This window comes from Chenopodium quinoa, unplaced genomic scaffold (genome assembly GCF_001683475.1).
Source record: "Chenopodium quinoa cultivar QQ74 unplaced genomic scaffold, ASM168347v1, whole genome shotgun sequence".
Taxonomy (NCBI): domain Eukaryota; kingdom Viridiplantae; phylum Streptophyta; class Magnoliopsida; order Caryophyllales; family Amaranthaceae; genus Chenopodium; species Chenopodium quinoa.
Window position 1 is genome coordinate 6,767,005 of NW_018743292.1, and position 22,529 is coordinate 6,789,533.

The window sequence follows — 22,529 nt, forward strand, 5'->3', positions numbered from 1 at the left end:
AATTGCAAGATTTTGAAAATGAGTAAAAAAGATAAGAAAAAGGAGGGAACGAATATATTTATTCTAGATACATGGCCATGTATTATATGTTATTCTGATGCACCCTTAATTAATTGGATATATAATAAGTGAGTGTGATTTTAGAAAATTCTAGCAGAATATGTACTCCTACAGTGCTGCAGAAAGTGGGCATATCTTAAAAGACTTGAGGGGACTCATCAAAGCTTGAACTTTCGTGTTTCATTAACCTGAGTAGTGAGTATCTAAACTAAATTATCTAATCTAAACTTAGTAGAACTTATTGTAATTGTAGTTTGAAGTTAGATAACCCTTATCTTCCTAAAATAAATAGTACTATAATAAGGTTAATTGAACAGGGCTAACTCATACAAGAATACTCTATCATTAAATTCGACATATTATATACTTTCTCATATAAACACAACATAAAGATACAGTTTATTAAAAATTAAATGAATTGAAAACAAAAAACCTTGTGATGAGTAGAAAGAGATAGAGCAATGAAATAAAGTGCCTATGGACTGCATAAACATCCAAAAAGGGTGTTAAACCTTGCGCCACTGCACCTTAAAGGCCAAAATATATGCACAATTGCCCCGAAACGTATGTTCATAGATGCATCACAATTCACACATGTTCGACAATTACTATATAAAGGCATGCAGCATTATAGAACTTCAGAAAATAATCTAGTGCTTACAGAGTTGGCACTGACACTCGTGTACATAACAATTTCTAAAAGAAACGTCTCATACCGTTGAGCTTATGACTTGTAAATGCCTGCTTACCACATACGTAGTATATAACAGTTTCATCACCATACCCCCCACTAATGACATATAATGAACTCAAATTCAAAAAAACAAATCACAAATTTCAAGCTTGAACAAAATGAAGGTTTTATATCATATTGTGATCCCAAAAAATGGCTAATCATTGTTTGCTGTACATTGTAAGGTTGTAACTATTTGATCCTAATTCGGAGCAGGATCAGGGGTTAAAGGCCTACGGCTGCCTACCAATGTCATAAGTGTAGTATAGGGAAAGAATCATCATGGCATCTAAAGGGGCATAGCTAGCAAGATACTATACAAAAAAACAAAAATTTACTAACAAGGATCAAGCTATATGCAAAATGGGCTATCGCCCTAACGAGATCCTTGACCACTAACCTTTTCACTTGCTATCCCTATTGAGGTTTTCCCAACTAATATGCTGGCCACATTCCCCACAAACAGTACTGCAACCCACTTTTGTTCCTTGGAACCTCAGAGTATACAAATGGGAAATATTGGTGCATTTCCGTGCCTGCATACTGTACTTTGTAGGAATATTAGCCAAAGGATTGGAATCGCAGGTTTTCTTCTGTGAACTGCATGATGTGTTGAGGGTGCTCTTATTTTGCTCAAATGTTGACATGTCAACTGGAACTCTACTCACTTCCTGCCACTCGATGTCAACTGGAGCTCTTTGCACTCCCTGCCACTCCATACTTCTTCTGAATACTTCCCACGCTAAATCTTGTTCTTCTTTTGTAAGCTTTTCCTCTTCATTTTCCTGCAGCAGCGTCTCATGCTCATGGAAATTCATTATCCATCTGAACAAAGAAGGCGAATTAGCATGTAGGCAGGGTAGTAATAGACTTAACAAATAGGAGAGGATAGAACTAGACAGCTGGAGATGAATTCAATCCATACAGGATGCACAAGGGGAGAGCTAATCAGATCTAGACAGTGTAGACTTTAAGCGGTTATGAACTAAATCTCGTTCTTTTTAGTTGACACGTTTCTTTTACTATGTTTGCCAACACAAAAGTTCAACGATTAATATCTTAAACTATCAATCAGTAAAAAATATAAAAATTTGATATTATGAAAATATGCGTTGATACAATTCAAACAAGATCATGCATGACTATGTATTATTATCATAATTATAAATCACAAAAGTTACTTAAAAAAAACAAAAAATAAAACAACACTAGATACCCTTAAAAATTAGAAGAATACCTTAGGCGATGCCGATCAAGTAGCTTTTCCATTAGCTTATCAGAAGAGCAGCTACTGGGACATTCAGATGAACTCAGTTTCAACGAATCGTCGGCCTTTCTGCGGTTCATACGCTCATTATTCACTTCCAAATCAGAAAGCACATCAAGGTTCTCATCATCACCAAAGTCAAAGAGATCTGAAATCTCTTCTTTAGACATACTCCTCAGGACTTGTTGTCTATCAACCACCCTTGCAGCAAGACCCTCCTTTTTCACCTGCAAAACTTGCACTCTTAGGAGACTAACTCATAAAAGAGAGGCAAGAAATCTCTTGAGGCTAAAATCTTTAAGTGATACCTGGCGTTTGTAGATCTTTTCTTCCAAAGTCCCATGTGCCACCAATCGATAAGCATATACAGGCTTTTTCTGGCCATATCTGCATGAGTGTTTGGAGGGGGGAGGAGCAAAAGATAAGGAGTCTTCAGAGAAATAAATCAGTCAGAATCAGCAACAAAAATAACAACACACCTCCATGCACGGTATATAGCCTGGAGATCATGTGTTGGATTCCAGGAACCATCGATTATGATTACGCGATTGGCAGCAAAAAGATTGATCCCCAAAGCTCCAGCTCTTGTTGATATAAGAGTACATTTCACTCTTCCATTTTGAGGATTGTTAAATGCATCAACAAGCTTCTGCCTTTCAGAACCTTCCGTCTTTCCATCAATCCTGGCGCATACAAGACATCAGAAATACCACTAAAATGCTAACTCGACATGGCAACTAAGACAGACAGAAAGAAACATATGCAAGCAAGTGCACAAGCACACCCACACAAAAAGGATGAGAAAGAAGATAGTCATTGGAAAGCATGCTCTTTTGGGCAGAAGGTTTGGCATGATTCTGTAAGGGCCATCTTACAGGTCAGATAGATATTACATTATACATAAAAACATCGGCCAAACACTTTAAAAAGCATCACTCACTACCCATAACATTGGGTCTGAGATTTTAGCGGAACATTTCCTGAATGGAAAATGAACTGCAACAGTGAACCATTCCAAAGAAATGCTGAGCCATCAGCAATTAACTCATTTTTAAACATAATTAGTTGGAAGTGTAACATAAAATCAGCTATACAAAATTAGGGAAAATCCTTTTAGTAGATACACACCTATACCAGTCCTTTCCTCGTTTCCAATGTTTCCCCTTCTTACCCAGCCGGGGCAATTTTGATAAATAGGATTCGATCAGGTCCAGAGTTGCAATGCTCTGGCTAAAAACTAATGCTTTATCACCAATTTCGGTGCACGCGGTCAGAATATCCAGCAACAAAACCATTTTGCCACTATAGTCAATCTCTTGGTAATTATACTGATTAAGAATATTGTTCCACCAACCCTGCAAAGAAAGAAAAAGCCTTAAAATAGATATCTAAATAAAATTAAGTGGAAGGTGATGCTTATATATAAGTCTTTGTATCCCCCCACCCCCCCCCCCCTCTTTTCTCAAACGAACATGTTCTTTGGCTTATTAATCCATTTTTTATTCACCTTAAGTTACACTTGGTATTATTTTCTGGAGGAAAGAAAAAACAACATTTCACTTTCTAGATACCTTGGTGGAATTTGGACAAAAAAAAGTGTCATCATTAGTTAATTAGCCAACAAAAAATTCCTCTGTGACTCTACTAAGTAAAACAAAAAACAGAAAGACCTATCCTTTCCTTTCTGTAACCCTTTGCCTTTTCTTTCCCATTCCCTTCAAATCACCATACAGAACCAAACAAGTTACAAGAAAAAAGGTGACTAAGAAGAGCAATACTTACCTCATGAAGGAAGCCTTTATCAGCTTTCGTCTTTGCTTTTTCTGTCAAGAAGTTCAAGTATACCAGATAAAGGGAAAAAATGTCAGCAAAAAGTCAAAAGCATTATAAAATGATTCAGCCTTCATATTCATATCTACTAACAAGCGTAAAAATGGACATAAAAATATGAAGTCCAATAACATAACTGGCCAGAGATTACATGTAATGCAATAGGGTTTCCAGAGAAGCAATATATTTAAAAGTGGCCCATACTTAATTTGGCAGAATGTTGTGAATTGATTATTCTTTGACATGCTTACCAAATCCAATTACTCTCTGTACAAATATTTATGGAAGCAGGCTCAATTAACCATATTGTAAGCAGATGAGTCTAATCACAGAGAGATTTATAACTATAATTGATTTTCTATTATAACAGTGAATTTTTTTTTATCAAAAGTGTGAATTTGTCATGAATTCCTAAACAATTACTTCCCCCGTTCTCTGTATACTGCTACATACTTTACTGGTACATACTTGGTGTCACAGATACTAAGGAATAGAAGAGAAATAGAGAGAGATAGAAACATGAAGCACGTGATGAGGAGAGGGATAGAGATAACACATTGCCAAAATAAGGTGATGTAGCAATCAATAATGGAGCTTCTATTAAGGAGTCGCAATTTTTATATAGCCCTCTGGGCTGTTTATAGCAAAACCAATAAATAAAACCAAAGTGCTTCACCCATAAAGGAAACAGTGCGTTCAGCTTGCAGTTCGTTGCAAAAGGAACACCTTTACAATGCAAAGATCTAATATAATCAGCTTCAATACATTAATCTATGAGCAGTATATTGGCCATAGCTTGCTAATTAAGACAGTGCTTTACACCTTTACTTGCTTCTTGTTAAGATTTAAAAGTCCAGAGTTTTGATAAATAATACATGCATCTAATAACCATGAGAGTCTTAACATCTATAATTACAATTTGGCGCATGACAACTGCACTGACCCTTTCCAAATTGCCTGCTATAAACATTTCTAATGTCCTATTAATCAGGGCAAGCGTAGATATCTTCTTCTGCAATCTCAGTTACCAACTAAATTTATTTAGATGGAGACGTTCCCGATAAAATTAATTGTTCACCTTTTGTGAAACATTGAATGAGAAATGAATAACATATTTCTGCAAGCTAGTCAAGGGAAAATCTCTGCTATTAACAGGTGACGAGTGCACTTTGATAAGGACAAAAAAAACTTCTTTAAGACAATTCACAATCCAACAAGGAACTATAAAGTATAAACAACCATGTGCAATACACAACACAACTACGTTTGCTATTCAGCTATGTAAATCCAAAGTTGAGAGGGCATCAACAACACATTATGATTTATGACCATATCTTGGCAGAAGTGGCTAGACAGTTGAGAGTTAAAAGGAAGGTCGCAATATAGGAGACAATGTTTAAAGAATTAAAGTCTGGAACATTGCAGCAGAGATAAGTACCTCCAATCACTAAATTGGCATCCATATTTTCATCACTAGAGCTATCATCTGGATTGTCTTCTCGTTTTGCATACCTTCTGTCTTTCATCATTTGCAGAATACAGGGATGATTGCATATCTGTCAATTTTAAGGCAGTTATGAGAATCTAAGAGAACAAGCATAAAGATAAATATTCCATCCCACTAGCACAAGTAAAATATTCCACAGTTAAACCTAAATCATGTGACCCTTGCTATTATACCTTCAAGTTGGTCACATTTGAAAACATTCAGCACATGCGCGTTATTTCAGGACAGCAATTAATCTCTCTTTAGGGGAGGGGGAGCAAAGAACTCTAACAACACTCTTATGTACACTACTTATAACATTTTTTATATTAATGCCAATTGCAAATTGGAGAAAAAATTATTCAGCAGGTAAAGTGGCTAAATTCTAAAATTTTAAATGTTAGCTGTCCATGTTGCCCCCCCTGAGAAACATTTTTCAGTCCTCTGCTTTGTCCAACAATGATGAATCATTTAGAAGTTACACCTTTAATCAATAGTTGGCTGTTTTATTTTGTTGAAAAAGTAACAGTGTACCTGGGCTAAGGTTTGGTAAGCAGCAAAAAAATTCTTCCTTATCCCTTCAGAAGAAGCCTTGTTACCAGTTAATCCATGAACATCAAGAAACCTTTTGTATAATTTTTTCTGCAGTGAAGAAGCCTTCACAGCTACAACAAACACAGTCTTAGGAGGCAAGTCCTTTTTCACCACACTCATATCCATTCTTTGGACAAACCCTTTTAGTTGTTCATATAGTATGTGTGACCTCTGATTCATGATTCTCACATCTTCAGCAGTAGAATTTGCATGTTGGCCATACTCTATGGGATTCTGAAACCTGTATAGGCAATTTATGTCAGCAAGAACCATGAAAAAACATTTAAAAAGAACAAACAAGAACAGCAGAGACCCACCGATTGCGAAATTCATGCATGCTTCCAAGAAATCCTTCTCTCACAAAATCAACCATCTGTCACAAGATATATATCATTACTTCAAAGATACTAAGGCATCCAGACAGAATATTAGTACAGGCAAGAACACTGACACAGTAATATTCCATAAGATTATTCTGAAGAGGGGACCCTGTCAAAGCAATCCTTCTCTGGCATTTAACTAGCTTTAAAGCTTGAGTGATTTCGGCCTTGGTGTTCTTGATTATATGAGCTTCATCACAAACAAGTATGTCAGGCCCTACCTGAAATGGGATGGACAAAGGAAAGGTGAATTACAATGACAAAGAGAAGTCATGAGAGAAATATATTAATGTGATGCAATAAATGGCAGATAACCAGTCTCAAACTGTCCATAATTGCTTTGGCTAATAGCACTGGAAGAGACTATACCAGGAAGCACAGGGTCATAACAAATCTATGAAGGCATCAGGACACTCCAAATCAGATCAGACCATATGTTAAGGATAAAGATCTTACATGTTATATACCTGCCAATAATTTTCAATTTCATATTTTGACACAATGGTTGATGTAAATATCGCAACAAGTAGCCCAAATTGATATTGCATGACAGAAAGAGAAATTTGTCACAGCCTAGATGAGTTTCATGTTCTAAGTACATTTCCATAACTAGCAAGTATTTAATCAGCCAGATAATTAAGGGAAAAACAGGAAAGTATCCAATACATAACAGCACCAATAGAGAGATGATTGAAAATTTTATAACGAGAGGATATAGCAAAACTAGGAACGATGTTTATGTAGAACTCAAAACATTAAAATAAAATTAACGCAAAAGAACACCATAAATTCATAATAACTGATTAGCGCAGGATGTTAAGGAGAGACATTATTTTGTAATCAACTGCCATGTAAATAAGGTAAAGCATGAGTAATTCGCCTTAAATTTAGATTGCATCGTTTTGTTGTACCCCTTACAAAGCCTTAATAGAGCCACAAATGATGACACCAAAGGTTTAAAGTCTGATTAAACTTAACAATAACGAGTCCATACTCTTATTAGTTGGAAAAAAAAATGTCACATCATATGATAGTATGATGTTAGCGTGCATATCAAATTTTTATACTAGAAAAAAATAAATAAATAAAATATATATATATATATATTAAAAAGCCTTATTGCACCAAGAGATAATGAAAAAGGCAGCTGACCTGAAGTGCGTGGCATATTTCTTTGGCTGACTGACGATCTTTCATGTTCTTTCCAAGGGATAAGTTTCTAAATGACGAATAGCCAATCAAGAATACCCCACCCTTTCTTCTCCACTTCATTAGTAACTCAGCTCTTTGTTGCTCCCTGACCATTACACATATCAGAACTTGTATAATTAAATGACACAGTGAGTACAAAATAATTAATATTAAACCAAGGTCAGTTTTTATCTCTTAAGCACTAAGAACAATGCATTGTGTCCCACACTCCCACTAATTAATCAGCAGAACTTTATTCTACCACTGTTCTTTTTTTTTCCCCTCTCAGCAGGTATTGGGGGTTATGACTTGTACCAGTCATGCTTTTAAACTAAAGCTTTAGAGTTGTCGAACTTTGATGCAGCATTGAAACATTTCATAAAAGCAAACTGAACAAAAGTTCATAAAAATGAGCTCACTTCCAGCAGGTTTTGTACCAAGACTACTAAACAGCACAGCTTTTTATTCAACATAAATATTAGCCGAAGTTTCAAGATAGAATGGCATAAGTAAGTCATCCATAACTTTCTAGTTACCCTCACCATATGGTGCTATGATACCATAATTACAACAAATGAGGTAGGCACCCACCAAGAGCTTGGGGAGAAGGGAAAGAGTGCACTATGTTACCCAAATGATCACAGAGAATATTGTTCAATTAGAATCTCGATCTGAAATTCAATTGACTAAGGCCTTGCTCACTTCACCTTATTTTTGCTAAATTGAAATTACTTATTTTTGCTGAATTGAAATTATTTTTACTGAACTGAAATTAATTTTGCTCAACTTGAATTACGTTTACTAAACTAAAATTAGTTTTACTAATTCTCTGTTATATTTCTTCATTAAAGTTACTGATTTTTACAAAACTGAAATTGTTTTTACTGAACCAAACTTGTTTTTACTGAAATGAAATTATTTATACTGAAATGAAATTAATTTTGTTGAAATGAAATTATTTTTACTGAAATGAAATTATTTATACTGAATATTTTTTTTTTAAGGTGAAGTAAACAGGGCCTAAGAAAGAATATACATAAATAAAGATAGATGCAATACAACATCTTTTTCTTCACCTTTTAAACAAAGCAAATGATGTAGCACCACTATTTAATTAAAGCCATCGTAGTTTCTCAAGCTGTGAAGTACAGTAATGTTTCTGAAATGATTTAATTCCTATATTTGCTTAATATAAGTCCCTCCTTCCCATAAAGAACAGTAAACTGTACAATATTGGCTGCAAGAGAAAGGTTGAAGGAATGGACAAACTACTACAAAAGATATCTTAGTGAATCATGTTGTCTCTAAGTAAAATTATGATGTATCCCTTAACCGTAAGCCACTGAGAAAACCATACAAGATTTCAAGACAGAACAAGCATTTAAAATTTATTCTTGGGCTCTTGGCTGATGTATTATAACTTCATTCTGCCATTGTAATGATTTCCTAATTTCTACAATTATATGTACTCTAAACAGCAACATAACCAAATCCCTTATTTCCAAATGGATGGGGTTGGTTACATGTGTAAAACCCCTGAACTTCCAACCTTTTCAAAAATAAGCAACTCTTTTTAATTAGAAAACCACCCTTATTACAGCAACATTCATTTTTTCAAAGGTATTTGAAATAAGAGAATCATTCTTTACCGTGAGACTATCACCCCTCATCTAGCTTTCTATTGATCGTAATCTCGCTTACTATTAGTTGTTATGTCACTATACTTTCTCTTAAAATCTTCCAACATCCTTCTTTCTGGTAGGGGTGCACACAAGAATGTATTTTTGCCTCGCCAGTGTGTCACAATCGAAACCTTTGAAGAGTTGATTAACATAATAGTTTTTGATGAACACATAATAGACAATAACCATAAGCTAGAATATCTTCTACGTATCTCATGCAGGATTATATCAGAAAAATTAATAATCATATCTCAAGGATTTCTTCTAAAATTAAGTTTAGGAAATTAAATTAAAAAGAATTAAGAATTAATAACCATCAGTGGCTTTCCTCTAAATAAAAAAATTAAAAAAAATTAAAAAAAAAAAGAGCCATAAGTGGCTTGAAATTCATACTCCCTCAGTTGATTTTAAATACTTGCTCCATTTCTACTTTTTGCACTATTCATTTGTCCTACTTTGGCTAATGTTTGTGATTTATACATACAAAAAAATATAATCTTGTGGGTACTTGTTGGAATCGTCTCAATGAATAGATTATTAATTCTCAATTGTTAAAATTTATTGAACAAAGATTAGCATCGGCATATGTGCCCAAGAGAAATGGAGCAAGTATTTAAAAACGGAGGGAGTAAATGAGTACAAGCAAATCAAGGACAAAATTTAAGAAAGTCATGATGGTGAGGATCAAAGGAAAGGATTTATGGGAGAAATGTCACCAAATGCAAGTACTGCAAATCAGTAATAAGTACAGCAAGAAAAAACGCCATCTCTTCTCCCATTTCGTACTAAAACATCCGTAGGGAATACAAAGAGAATGATTGAGCTTATGCCCATCATCTAACTGTGGCCATCGAAAGTTATCACCTAAATCAATACTTAAAGATTACAATAATAACACTCAAAAAGGCATCCACACATTCTTTTGTGTACCTTTCCGACTCCAAATGTGGAAATGTATCCACACAAAGGAAATTAATTACTTAATCTCAACTACCTCAAGAAAATTTACACCTAGTTAAGAATGGTTTTCTTAACTAAAGGTGAGTTTTTATTTATTTAAAGGCACAAATTTTGGGATGCTACAGAACGAACCAAGAATCCTATGGTCATCGACATGGATCCTCTTCTTCTATTTGCTTTTATCAATCGCTACTAGCATTTGCCAAACCACTTTCTTAATCTCATTTTTAACTCCATATATCCAAGAAATCATGACAATCTTTATGATCCCCCACTTATTGTCAAAGGCATGCATTAAATCCACAATTGATCACATGTTCAAGTGATTCACTTTGTATCAGCATCTCTATAATATCACGAGTCTATCCAAATAAAAGTCTACAAAAAATTGATGATGAAACATTCTTGTTGGCTACAAAATTAAGTTACTATGTTAGAAACAAAAAATAAAAATAAAAAAATAATAATAATAATTTTCAATTTACTTGCGTATTGGTTATTAATAAAGCTTTATAAAGAGGAAAAAGTAGTAAGGAAAGTGGGTGAGTTAGTTTGGTATCCAACTTAAAAGATGAAATTATCGATAAAGACAATGGGGCAAGTAATTTGGGAGATTCCAAAACAGGAAATGGTGCAAGTGAATTGAGACAAAGGGAGTATTACTTTTTTTTATTTGATAAGAACAAAGGGAGTATTACTGACGTAAATTATTAAAGGTGAACAGTCAAAAACTACTCATTTTGGGTGAAATGAAGATTACCTTCCAGCTAACAAAAAATAAACAGCAGATTAAAAATTAAATAACACTCCAACTGCAACTGAAAGTTAGTAAATGAAAAACCTTGATTTATCTTCCAGCATGTAAACACGAAGAGGCTTGAATTCTTCAGGCTCCCACTTTTTAAACTCCTGCCGCCAATTGTGCAGCACATTCACTGGTGTGACAACCAATGCTGTTTTTAGACCTAAAGCAACACTTCGCATAGCAGTGTATAAGAATGCTATGACCTGAGAGAACAGGAAAGTCAAAGAATAAGCAAGCAAAACAGCATGGAGACAGGTTATGCCAATTACTCACTAAATTGAGCGTTGAATAACCAACATTAAGGCACTTGAAAAGGAATAAATGCCCAAAAACAAAAGATGAGTAAACTACAAGCTAAAACACCTCAAGAAGTGAAGTAAAATTGAGAAAAGGAATCTACCTGGAATGTTTTACCAAGACCCATGGTATGAGCTAAGATGCAACCAAGGCCTTTATCCCCAGCTTTCACATTTCTGATAGACTGGATAATGTTTTCCCACATAAAACGAATCCCTGCAACCTGCAACAATAGCTTAATATAATGCTACAGAAGCATAATGCAATTAAAAAAACCAAGTTACAGAATGGCAAAATTGTTACTAGTTTTCAACGCTATAAGCAGTGACATGGAAAAGGACGAGCTAACAGAGATCAATGAGCCCAGTCTTCGAAAAAATAACCATGTAGATAAGTAGGAAGGAGAGAAGTTACAAAGAAATGCAATCTAAATTTTTAAAACTTTAGTACAGACAAGCTCAAATTAAGCTCCCTAGCCCTCACATCACTTGACAGTTGACACTATAACTTGCAAAACCTAGCGAACTGAAAGCCTAATCAGAATCGAGAAGTACCTCAAATTAGGAAATTCGATTTTCGTACAACCCAAAAATTAATTTGATGAAGGAAACTCGACAGATAAATCCCAAATTTGGGGCATCTGCCCTTTGTTTTCTCAACTCTCAAGTTTGGATGTAAAAGAGCACCTAGACAACCTTTACAGACAAGTGGTCTTATTCCCCATATTGGAACAACACCAGTGTGATAGGAATTAGTGGGTACATGTATTTTTATTTAAATTAAAATGTAGGTGTAGAAGGAAACAATGGATCTAACAGATAGGTATGAAATAATCAATTTACTCCATCCATGACACAACACAAAGGCACAAACCTCAAGACAAGCGTTCCTCCACGACATAACACAAAGGCACAAACCTCCACTTCTGTGATGATAGCTTCATGCCTAGCCAAAAAATATACTAAACAACATTGTATGCTTTTTCAATACGAAGTGGAGATACTAAATTACAGTATCTCCAAACCCTATGGGCACTCCCTACACTTATCAGAGGTTCTTTTTAATGCAGCACTAGGTACATCAAAAATGGAGTTATATGAGCAGGACTAACAAAAAAATAGCAACTAGGAATATAAAATTTGGCAGTAAAAATAAAACTCTTTACATAAAGTATATACCTGGTGAGTTTTTAACTTGGCAGAAATGCTTGGAGGAATCCTGACAGCACCCTCACCTTCCTCCCTCACAACATTCACTATAAAACCAGTTGAGGGATCACCAAGAACTTCAGAGCTAGCACCTTCAGGTAAATCATTACAGGTAGAAGTATTCATCATCATGGGCATGGCTGAGAACTGCGCTTTGAGAGACTTGAGTCGTTCTTGACGTTCCTGTAATCATACAGCACATATAAAAAGAATATAGCGCCAAAATAAGCTCCCACAATCTGATTTTTATCTATTCAACATATACGAATAATTATTTATAAAATGCAAAGTGCATATTCAATGCCAATAGTACCTTTTCCATAGCAATTTTTCTCTTTGTCTCCTCTCCTAGCTCAGTATCATCCAGAATCCTTCGAATTTTCTTTTTCCCAGACTTGTTTTTGCTGAGTTGTACAAAACTTTATTAAAGACAACATTCAAAATAACAATTACTGTAACAAAAACAGCATCGAGATTGCCAAGTAGAAAAAATTATCAGAATGAAAAACAAAAATGCTGAAACACCATAGAACTTGACATAAGGGTTGTTCTGAAACAGCACTGTTCCATTACATAAGGGTTGTTCTGCAGCAGCATATGGACTTGACATTTCATTAATAAATTTCTTTATGGGTTTTATAATTATTACAAGTCCACAACATCCGCTAATATACCATATTAGCCATTATAATCCATCACTAAAACCCTGAAGCATGATTATACAGTTGGATCCACGTATAAGATAAATTACAGTCATATGTTAATCACTATAAAATTTAAGGAATTACATCCTAAATACTATAATATGACAAGGTTGTAAAAGCATAATTGATTATATTCTGCTGATTTCTTATCAAAATTCTTGAACTACAATCATAAAGTGGATCTTTTTTGAATTGTCAATTCATTGTGATAGCCGCAACAGATCAACACCTGCAAGATGTTGCTTCTGCAGCACCAAAGCCATTAGTGACCCCGCAGTGCAAGAAGAATATTCCTCTGCTTAAACCTCAAAGTTCATATTTTTGTAAACTACTTTCTTGCATAATGGACATACAGATTTTTTTGACTTGATTTGTAATTTTGTATTGTCAACCTAACAAAAAATATGCAATGCACCTTAAAAATGATGTACCAATAGTTTAAAACACCTGCACCTCATATGCATGTCCTCATTAATTCCCTCCCATAAAAACCAAGACGTGAACCCATGTGTACACAACATTAGAAATTTTTTAGTACTTTCAACCTAAAAAGTTTATTTAGCTTCACTAAATTTATTTTAATATGCTGCGACTAAAATTTTGGTAGCTACAGGGACAGATGATCAACTAATACAAAGAATCATTTTGCATTCAACAAGTAATGATTAAGGCTCTGTTGTCCTCACCTTCTGTTTACTGAACATAACTTAATTTTGCAGCTCATTTTTTTTACTGAACTTAGCAAATTTTTGCTGAATTAATTTTTTAGTTAAAAACTTATTATGTTTTAAAATAAATTTTTTTTGCTAAAACTTATTTATATGAGCTACGAAGAACAGAGGCTAATTGAAAAGGCCAATGAAATTACGTAAATTTCCAGAAAATGTTCAAAAACTCACTAACAGTTCTGATTACCTGATAGAGTCATCAATCTCATCATCTGAATTATCTGTATCACTATCAGAACTGGAAACTGTTGATTCTTTTGACCCAACAGCTATCTCAAGTTCCAAATTTAACTGCTGCAGGAGCTCTGGAGAACAGGAACAGCATTTCCATGTACCTTCTGGAAAGCATTCTACTCTGATATTCCTCTTTATACATGATAAACAAAATAAAAGTTTACAGGATGTACAGCTCAGTAAGTCATTACTTCTTCCACACCATACACAATAGCGCTCCGAGCACTGGAGATCCTACCAATATAAAGAGCTATTAACCATTAGAAAGAACCACCCATACCCTTCATCCAGCAAAAAGAAAAAAGGGCTAAACATATCTGAGGAATTAAAAGAATAAAAAACTGTAAAGGGCAGTGATTAAGTCTTAAGACTAATTTCATTAGGAAAGCTAAAGAATATACAGGCCTTTTTACTTCTTAAATTTAGAACAGCACATAAAAACCGAAAATACACACCGCACGCCTAAGGAGCAGAGACAGCTTGCCTACATGGCTCTGCAATGGCCCAGATGAGGTGGCCTAAAGCTTAAAGATGCCTAAGACAAGCTCCTTTCTAAGTAAAGCACTGTTACTTAAATGCCCTCTCATAAGATTATACCATGAATCTTATTGTGGATTTTGTATAATATGATATCATGATGTATTAGTGCACATGTTCAACAGTATTAGTCACATACAGAGTATTATTGAATGAATGAATGGCTATAATTTTAATTATGAATATGTGCACCTCACTTTACCTAGGCACACCTTTGACTCTTGACTCTTGCCTAGACAACAGGAACACCTATCATCTAAAGTCTAAAAAAACCAATTAATAAAAAAAGGTTCTGTGAAAAGTTTTAACAATGGACACACGGATCCTTATATCAGGCCACATATAAAATAAACTTATAAAAAAAATACTCAACTGGCGCAGCTTGAATTCCCATACGGTAAAAAAGAAAGCAATTCAAATCTAGGACCTACCTTCGTTTTTGCCTCAATGACAGATTTGCAAATCCCACAAACAATTACTTTCAGAAGAGGATGTTCATGTATCTCCTTTGTAACATTACCGCAGGCAGTACAGCAAACTTTTCCAAACTCATCAGCAATTTCTTGAGTAAAAGGATCTTCTACTGCCTCATGGCAACCAACAAAATCCTGGTTTGATGTTTGAGCTTCATAATCACTCTCCAGAACACCAGTCCGACTTCTCTTAGCTTCATGGTCCAGAGCCTCATCATCACAAGAACGCTTGGAGCCACGAGAAGGTTCGACTGACTTAGCCAATGACAGCTCGGAAGAATCACCATTAAAAGTTTTTGCTTCCTCTACAGCATCAGCCGAAAGTCCACAATTAGCAGGCTTTGCAGCTTTCGCAACTTGGCAGATGACCTCCTCATTATCACTCAATAAACCTTCAGCAAGGCTGGGGTTCTATAAAAAGGAATTAATGAAAAATATAATCAGCTAAACAAAACAGAGTTAGACAAGCATTTCTCAGATGCAGGTGAAGTTCGAAACTCCACTATTGAAACGAAAGCAAACAGCTATCCCAGGGTTGCCAGAATATACTCATCCGGAAGAGCTAATATTAAGATCATCACAGGTCACATCAAAGAATCTAATAGCTGACGAACCATGGTATTAGTTTCTTTAGAAGAATATGGATACAACATACAAGTTTAATAATGTCATAATAAGACACAAACAGCATAATCTACAGTTTACTCATTAAAAGTAGACTAACAGAAAAGGCCACAGTTCCCTCAACAATTCAAAAGCAAGACAAAAGTTTTCCTCAAAAAAAACTTTCCTACAAAATTTACAGACACAAGCCAAAAAACTGATATTCAAACTTCTAATAAGGAAGCAAGCCGACTTCACCTGTTTCCTTTTTCTGTTTCTTCTTTGCTTCAAATGAAGCTGAAGCTTTTGATCATAACTCAAATCATCTTCCTCTTTGACCTGCCAACATAGGTAATACCATAACATCAAAAAACAATACACCATATATCCCTATATTACAGTATTTGCTTTATATTCTTCATATATATCTTACTATCACTATTAGACTACTCAATTTACCGGTTCTTGCTTCTTTTCAGTCTTTATCCTCCCACTGAAACATCCTTATAGTAAAAAACATTGTGCTCATTTCAAACAAAAAAAATCTAATTTGGTTTTGCAGCTTGCACACTTGAACTAATGATAGCTTCATACAAATTTTTTCACAAGCACACACATCATTAGATAATATCCATCTTACATTTCATAAGCATAATAGGCTAAGTAATCAAGCACAGCAAGACTCAAGCAAAGCGAACGATACAGACTTTCCGCCATAAGATCATAGGTACACTGATAATTAAATCGGTTGCAAGATACAAAAATATAAAAATTAGAGCCAACCTTTTTGTAATTTTTCCTTTGCTCCTCTGAGAGATACAGCTCCTTTTCATTTGCTACAGCATCAGCAACAAATGGATCATTTGGATCATCATCAATGTCATCAATTTCCTCAACCTAACAGAGCCCGAAATATCATAAACTGTGTTGAATGCCAAGCAAAGAAAATACAGATGGAAATATAGGCTCTTTTCAAGCCAATAAGAATCAATCATAGAAGTTCACCAAGGAAATGGATTTAATTTTCCCTTTCCCCAACCAATATCCACTTAATTCTTTTCATTTAAATTTTAATGAACAAACTTTCACTCCTAGAGAGCCAAAAAGTTGAATACGTGTCAAAAAAAAATTATACTCTCCTTATATTCCATAAGAGATGTCAATTATTGCAATCAGGTCATCAACAAGCAACACAAAGAGGTCACCGAAAACTTAGAACTAAACTGAACAATAGATGGCCTACTTTATGTTGATTCAAGGAAAGATAACTCATTCAATAAGTGGTATTCAAGTCTAGATAGCAATCAAGAAGTCACCTCAATGTCCTCGCTATATAACATCAGGTGTCTAGGAACACAATAGGTGAGAAAAGAAAAGTAAAGAAAAGGAAAAGAAAAAGGGAAGACAAGTGATTTGAAACATTGGAATTGATGAAATAGTCCATTAGCTATATTATTCTGAAAAGTTGTAGTTGTAGAGCAATCTATAGTTGATAAGAGATGAGGGATTCATAGGGGAAAAAAAAATTACCTCATCCACCCCAGGAAATTTAAGCCCCATAGCTGCAGCTTGCTGAGGAGTACTTGCCAAGTATACTGAAGCCCACTGCTTGCTACCAAAGGCCATATCCTCCTTGGATGGTTTTTCTGAGAATAATTTGTTAAAAGAGCTCCATTCCACTCCAGGGTTTTCAGTTGAACTCTCACCAATACTGTTAGCACACATTTTTTTCGCAAGAAATCCACTAGCACCCTCCTCCAGAGTTTTACCATGTCGACTGAGATTCATTAATAGATCAGCTACTTACCAAAAAAATTTGTCATCCTTGATATGTAAGAATTCAGAATGACATAGACATGCATATACCTCTTTACGGGCCTAAGGGCTTGAAGATGCTTTTCAGCATCCTTAATGGATTCTACAGCATCACTGGCAACCTCAGTTCCAACCCAATGAGTCCTTTTCTTCCAAGCTTCAGTACGACAACCATTTGGAACACTGCTCTCAATCCATTTATAGATGCTTGGTAGATCAATACCAGCACCATCCAGTTGCTCCTATAGAAAAAACCAATGACGAAAAGCAGTCTGGTAAATACAAAATGCAACAGCATCATTCCAAATCTACAGAATACAGAGGAAAGCATGTTTTCCTTTTGTTAATTATTGACATCATGAAACCTTAATCGATATTTTTAAGGTAATAATCATTAACACAAAGCTATAATAATAACATTAAACAGGTCACTAGCAAACAAAATTTTCTTTGCCTAGTGTTACCTAAGTTGTGGTACGCTTCGGTACACGGGTGGGTACAAGAACACAATTCGCTACCTATTTTGACAAGTTAATCTAAAAGTGTACCATGTAACACGAGTTACACGAGCAATTCACACAATTAGGGTCGTAGTTCATGGGGAGTATTAGTGAATTAAGTTACGTTGCTTGCATTACGATGAAATACTACACCATTATAAAAATTTCTTTAGATATGGTTATGCAAGTAGCCAAGTATCCAGTAAGTCAATGATTATTCAAGATCTTTTATGTAGCACAAATTCATCAAAAAATCAAATCCCATAATTTTGCAAAAGATTAACGCAAAAATAACTACAGCATCTACTAATAACTTAGACAATTAAAGCTTAATCATTTTAAATGTGCGCAGACTATTAGTTTACTAGCAAAGAAGATAGGTGCAAACCAGTAAGTGAGCACTCTCTGTCTCAAGCTCGTCAAGCGTTGCCTCCCAATCTTCTCTAAATGTTGCCATTTCCTCTGCCACAGCCTTGTCTAACTACCATATCAAAAAAGGACCATAAGAAGACATTTAACGAACGAAAGATAGGTAATAACACATTTAAGACAAAAGCAATTTACTGACATCATTGCCTTTTAGATTTACAGCCAACTCTTCTCTCACTTCCTTCTCAACATTCAACAAAGACTCTTCTTCAAGCGCTTCTTGTGCCTCTGCTGCCTAAAAATGGGAATCACAAAGACATAGGAAATACGATTAAGGTGGCCAGTAGTTGAATCAAAACTCTGAGGACACTAGCATTAACGATACAATTGATACCTTACTCTCTACTTCAAGTAATTCATTAATCAAATCTTGTATCTCTGCTTCTGTCAGAGGGCCCTGCAAAAGATCATCGATACAAAAATGAGAGAAAACAAATATAGTCAGCATCTCATCAAATCTTTACAGTGAAGTTAGGGTAACCTCAGGTTGTGATCCACTTCCTTCCAATGCCACTTCACCATCCTCTTCACTGAATTCCTCCGAAGAAAATTCCTCATAAACCCTGGCATCCTCATCTACATCCTCGTCCACTTTCTCATCTACATCCTCGTCCACATCCTCATCAACATCCTCGTCCACTTTCTCATTATCATCTTCCATTCCATTAGGTTTGTCATCCATCAGTACGTATGCGTTAAAATTAGCTGAGAAATTAAGCACCCCCAGGCAAACTTTATTACTCCGTATTATCGAAGACATTAAATGAACACATGTAAGAAAGTCAAAATGAACATAATACATGGCTTTCAGCAAAGATATATCATATATGAATTACAATACAAAATTAACCATTATAACACAAGGTTTCGAATTCCGAGTTTCAACAAATATTCATAACGAAAGAAGAGAGCAATTCCCCTAAAACTTATATGATCCGACATTCACAAAATTTTACACAGTAGTCATAACTTATATAATTACACATCAACATTCAATTATAGAGCAATGTTCAAACCCATCTTATTTTTCTAACAAATGCCTCATAATCCTCAAAACTACACACAATTTAATAATAATTCTTAGGCTTATCTAGTAACGTATAATTTGAAAAAACATTTGAGCTGTCCAATGGAAAATATAAAAATCAACATAATAATAAAAATAATTAATGTAAGTAAATTAAAAATAATTAACAATGAATAATTGAATTACAATAACAAAGTTTGGACTTACACTGGTAAAGCATAATCAGAGTTCGATTATCAATTCAGCTAAAATATGCATAATACCACATTCAAACACAAATATTATACAGTAGACATTGCAATTTAAATTGGATGAATAACTTACTTTGAAATTGTTAGGGTTTAGAGGAAAAATTGAGAAGAAAGAGAAGAGAGAGGGAGGATTTTTTTTTGGGGGGGGGGGGGGGGGGGAATACAGGTGTTAAAGAAGGTGGAAAGACAAAGAAAATGGAGGAAATTCGAATTTTATGTAGTCAGGACGTGTGATCAGTGAACTTTTTTTTATTGGGTTTCGACTTTCGAGATAGTTTCTCACTTTCTTGTAATAGTCAGTCTTCCTAAATTCAAATCCTGTTTTAAGGGGTGGGACTTCGGTCTGGCGGTTCGGTTTGACCTCGGTTTGAGTCGGTTTCGGTTTAAAGCGGTTCGGATTGAAACGGTTTAGTTTAGCTGGCGGGTAGGTTTGGTTCGGTTTGGGTTAGTCACGGCTCGGTTTGGTTTCGGTTTATTTCTTTGCGGTTTAAATTCGGTTTGGGTCATAAGCGGGTCGGTTTATAAACGATTCGGATTATGTCGGTTCGGTTTGGTACGGGTCGGTTTAGGGGGCGGGTTTACCCGGGTCAATGTCAGTTCGGTTTACAAACGGTTTGGATCAAGCCGGTTTGGTTTGAAATGGGTCGGTTTAGGGGCGGGTTTACCCGGGTCAATATCGGTTCGGTTTATAAACGGTGCGAATCATGTCGGTTCAGTTTGAAATGGGCCGGTTTAGTGGAGGGTTTACACAGTTCAATTGGTTCGGTTTATGAACGGTTTGGATCATGTCGGTTCGGTTTATACGCGGTTTGGGTCATGAATTCATGATTGTTTTAAAGATCGCGTCATGACCATGATTTAATGAGTTGATACTTATAATACGATAAATCGATAATTAAGAATGTACAAGTATTCAATTAGATTGATCAACAAGTGTTTTAAACTTTTAAGTTTTAATAATCAGATATGTAAATATGTTTATCGATTGTAGTACATACCAATAATTCAATGAGGCAATGATACTTATGATAGTATGATAATGATACCAACCGTACATTCGTACGATATGATATACATAATAATTAATCTATAATTACATATACATTAACAATATCGTATTGAATCAATTTCCATTTCCAAACATTGCATTTCTTATAAATTATAACTTACACGAGATTAAATGGATTCGTTATTTAGTTTGTTACTTTATTTAGATTACTAACTCAAACAACTTAATAAGTTAAATGGACGAAATCACGAAATCACGAAATCACTAATTAAAGCGGTGATGAAATCATTATGCAATACTAATGTACGAATAGTCAAATATACAACGGTTAGATTGAATGCCCATGAAAAACAATGGTTAGATTTTCATTACTTTATTAGTTATTAGTATTACTTATTAAGTTATTATTAGTTTATTATATATACTGATATACAGTCACAGACTCACATATATATATAATATACATATAGAGATGTCAGATATTGATGTGCATTAACTCATTAAGTCATTAACTATGTCGTATTGAATCAATTTCAATTTTGAAACATTTGCGTTTCTTACAATTTATAACTTATAAGTAATAAACTAATAATAATAATAATAGTAATAATAATAATAATAAATAATAATAATAATTATAATAATATTATAATAATAGTAGTAGTAAACTAGTAATAATAATAATATTAACAAATAATTATACTAACAATAATAATAATAATAATAATAATCCCTCAAAATAATAATAATAATAAATAATTAAAAAAAACGGTCAAAAAGACCTAGAAAAGCACAAAGAAAAATCTAGATCGTTAGATCTAGATGAATATTCTGGAATCTACAAAAAAAAAATGAACGGTTAGATGTTGAGATTGAATATGGACGGTTAGATCAACTGAACAAGTAAAACCTAAACCTAGAAAAAAAAAACCCACTCTATCAGCCATTCAGCCGTTTTACTCACTCATAGTTTCTCTATCTAACTTCTCAGTTTCTCACTCTTTCGTTCTGAAATTCTCAAGAATCTCAAGCTCAACTTCTCAACTTTTAAAAATCCTAATTAGGGTTTTTGTTTTCGTTTCATTTGTGTTTTGGATCTACATTTCTGATTTCTCGCTTTACATTCTCGTTTTTTTGTTTTTTCAAATATTCCTCTCCTTCAATTTGAAGGCTTCAAGCCGTCAAAAGTTCAAAACTCAAGGTAATTTTTTGTTAATTTTTGTTGTTTTCGTTTTGATTTTTTTCGTTTTTGTTTCGGTTTGTTTATTTAGGGTTTTTGTTTTCGTTTCATTTTTGTTTTGGATCTAAGTTCTGATTTCTGACTTTTCCATTCTCGTTTTTTTTTTCCAAATCTTCCTCTCCTTCAAGTCGTCAAACCTCAAGGTAATTATTTGTTAATTTTTGTTGATTTCGTTTTGATTTTTTTCGTTTTCGTTTCGGTTTTTTACTTTTTTTATTTAGGGTTTTTGTTTTCGTTTCATTTTTGTTTTGGATCTAAAGTTCTGATTTCTAACTTTTCCATTCTCGTTTTTTTTTTTCAAATCTTCCTCTCCTTCAAGCCGTCAAACCTCAAGGTAACTTTTTGTGGATTGCTAAACATCGCCCGAAAATCTCCACATAAAGCCCACAAACTTATATTGAAGTTACAATATTGCCCTTGACCTTAAAAAAAAAAACACAACCTCAATAAAAATCAAAGTACGGGGATGTCGAGGCTCGTGGCGGA

General features: G+C 34.5%; 1 protein-coding gene across 2 annotated transcripts; it reads right to left on the minus strand.

Moving 5' to 3' along the window:
- Positions 1-903: 903 nt before the first annotated feature.
- Positions 904-19,945, minus strand: LOC110736721 (protein CHROMATIN REMODELING 20-like). 2 transcript variants are annotated; one of them, XM_021917017.1, is made up of 26 exons: positions 19,868-19,945; positions 18,998-19,221; positions 18,851-18,913; positions 18,656-18,751; positions 18,476-18,568; positions 17,639-17,829; positions 17,303-17,549; positions 16,556-16,669; positions 16,031-16,111; positions 15,128-15,580; positions 14,113-14,393; positions 12,807-12,897; positions 12,464-12,676; positions 11,389-11,508; positions 11,025-11,191; positions 7,503-7,647; positions 6,422-6,571; positions 6,288-6,343; positions 5,911-6,211; positions 5,329-5,446; positions 3,843-3,883; positions 3,189-3,415; positions 2,540-2,743; positions 2,369-2,447; positions 2,031-2,287; positions 904-1,618 (listed from the first exon to the last, which is right to left on the minus strand). In XM_021917017.1, exons 2-26 carry the CDS (start codon positions 19,196-19,198, stop codon positions 1,198-1,200), a joined length of 4,410 nt encoding a protein of 1,469 aa, XP_021772709.1. In that variant the 5' UTR covers positions 19,199-19,221; positions 19,868-19,945; the 3' UTR covers positions 904-1,197. The 2 variants fall into 2 exon arrangements, with proteins under 2 accessions (XP_021772709.1, XP_021772710.1); XM_021917018.1 differs by lacking the exons at positions 18,851-18,913; positions 18,998-19,221; positions 19,868-19,945 and having other exon boundaries at positions 18,476-18,564; positions 18,656-18,747.
- Positions 19,946-22,529: the final 2,584 nt, after the last annotated feature.

Excerpts from the sequence above, each read along its gene's own strand:
- LOC110736721 (XM_021917017.1), bottom strand. The coding sequence starts at position 19,198 with ATGGATGACAAACCTAATGGAATGGAAGATGATAATGAGAAAGTGGAC. Across the intron at positions 14,394-15,127 it reads TCATTGAGGCAAAAACGAAG|GATCTCCAGTGCTCGGAGCG; the intron begins GTAGGTCCTAGA and ends TTATATTGGTAG. Across the intron at positions 11,192-11,388 it reads GTCTTGGTAAAACATTCCAG|GTCATAGCATTCTTATACAC; the intron begins GTAGATTCCTTT and ends CTGTTCTCTCAG.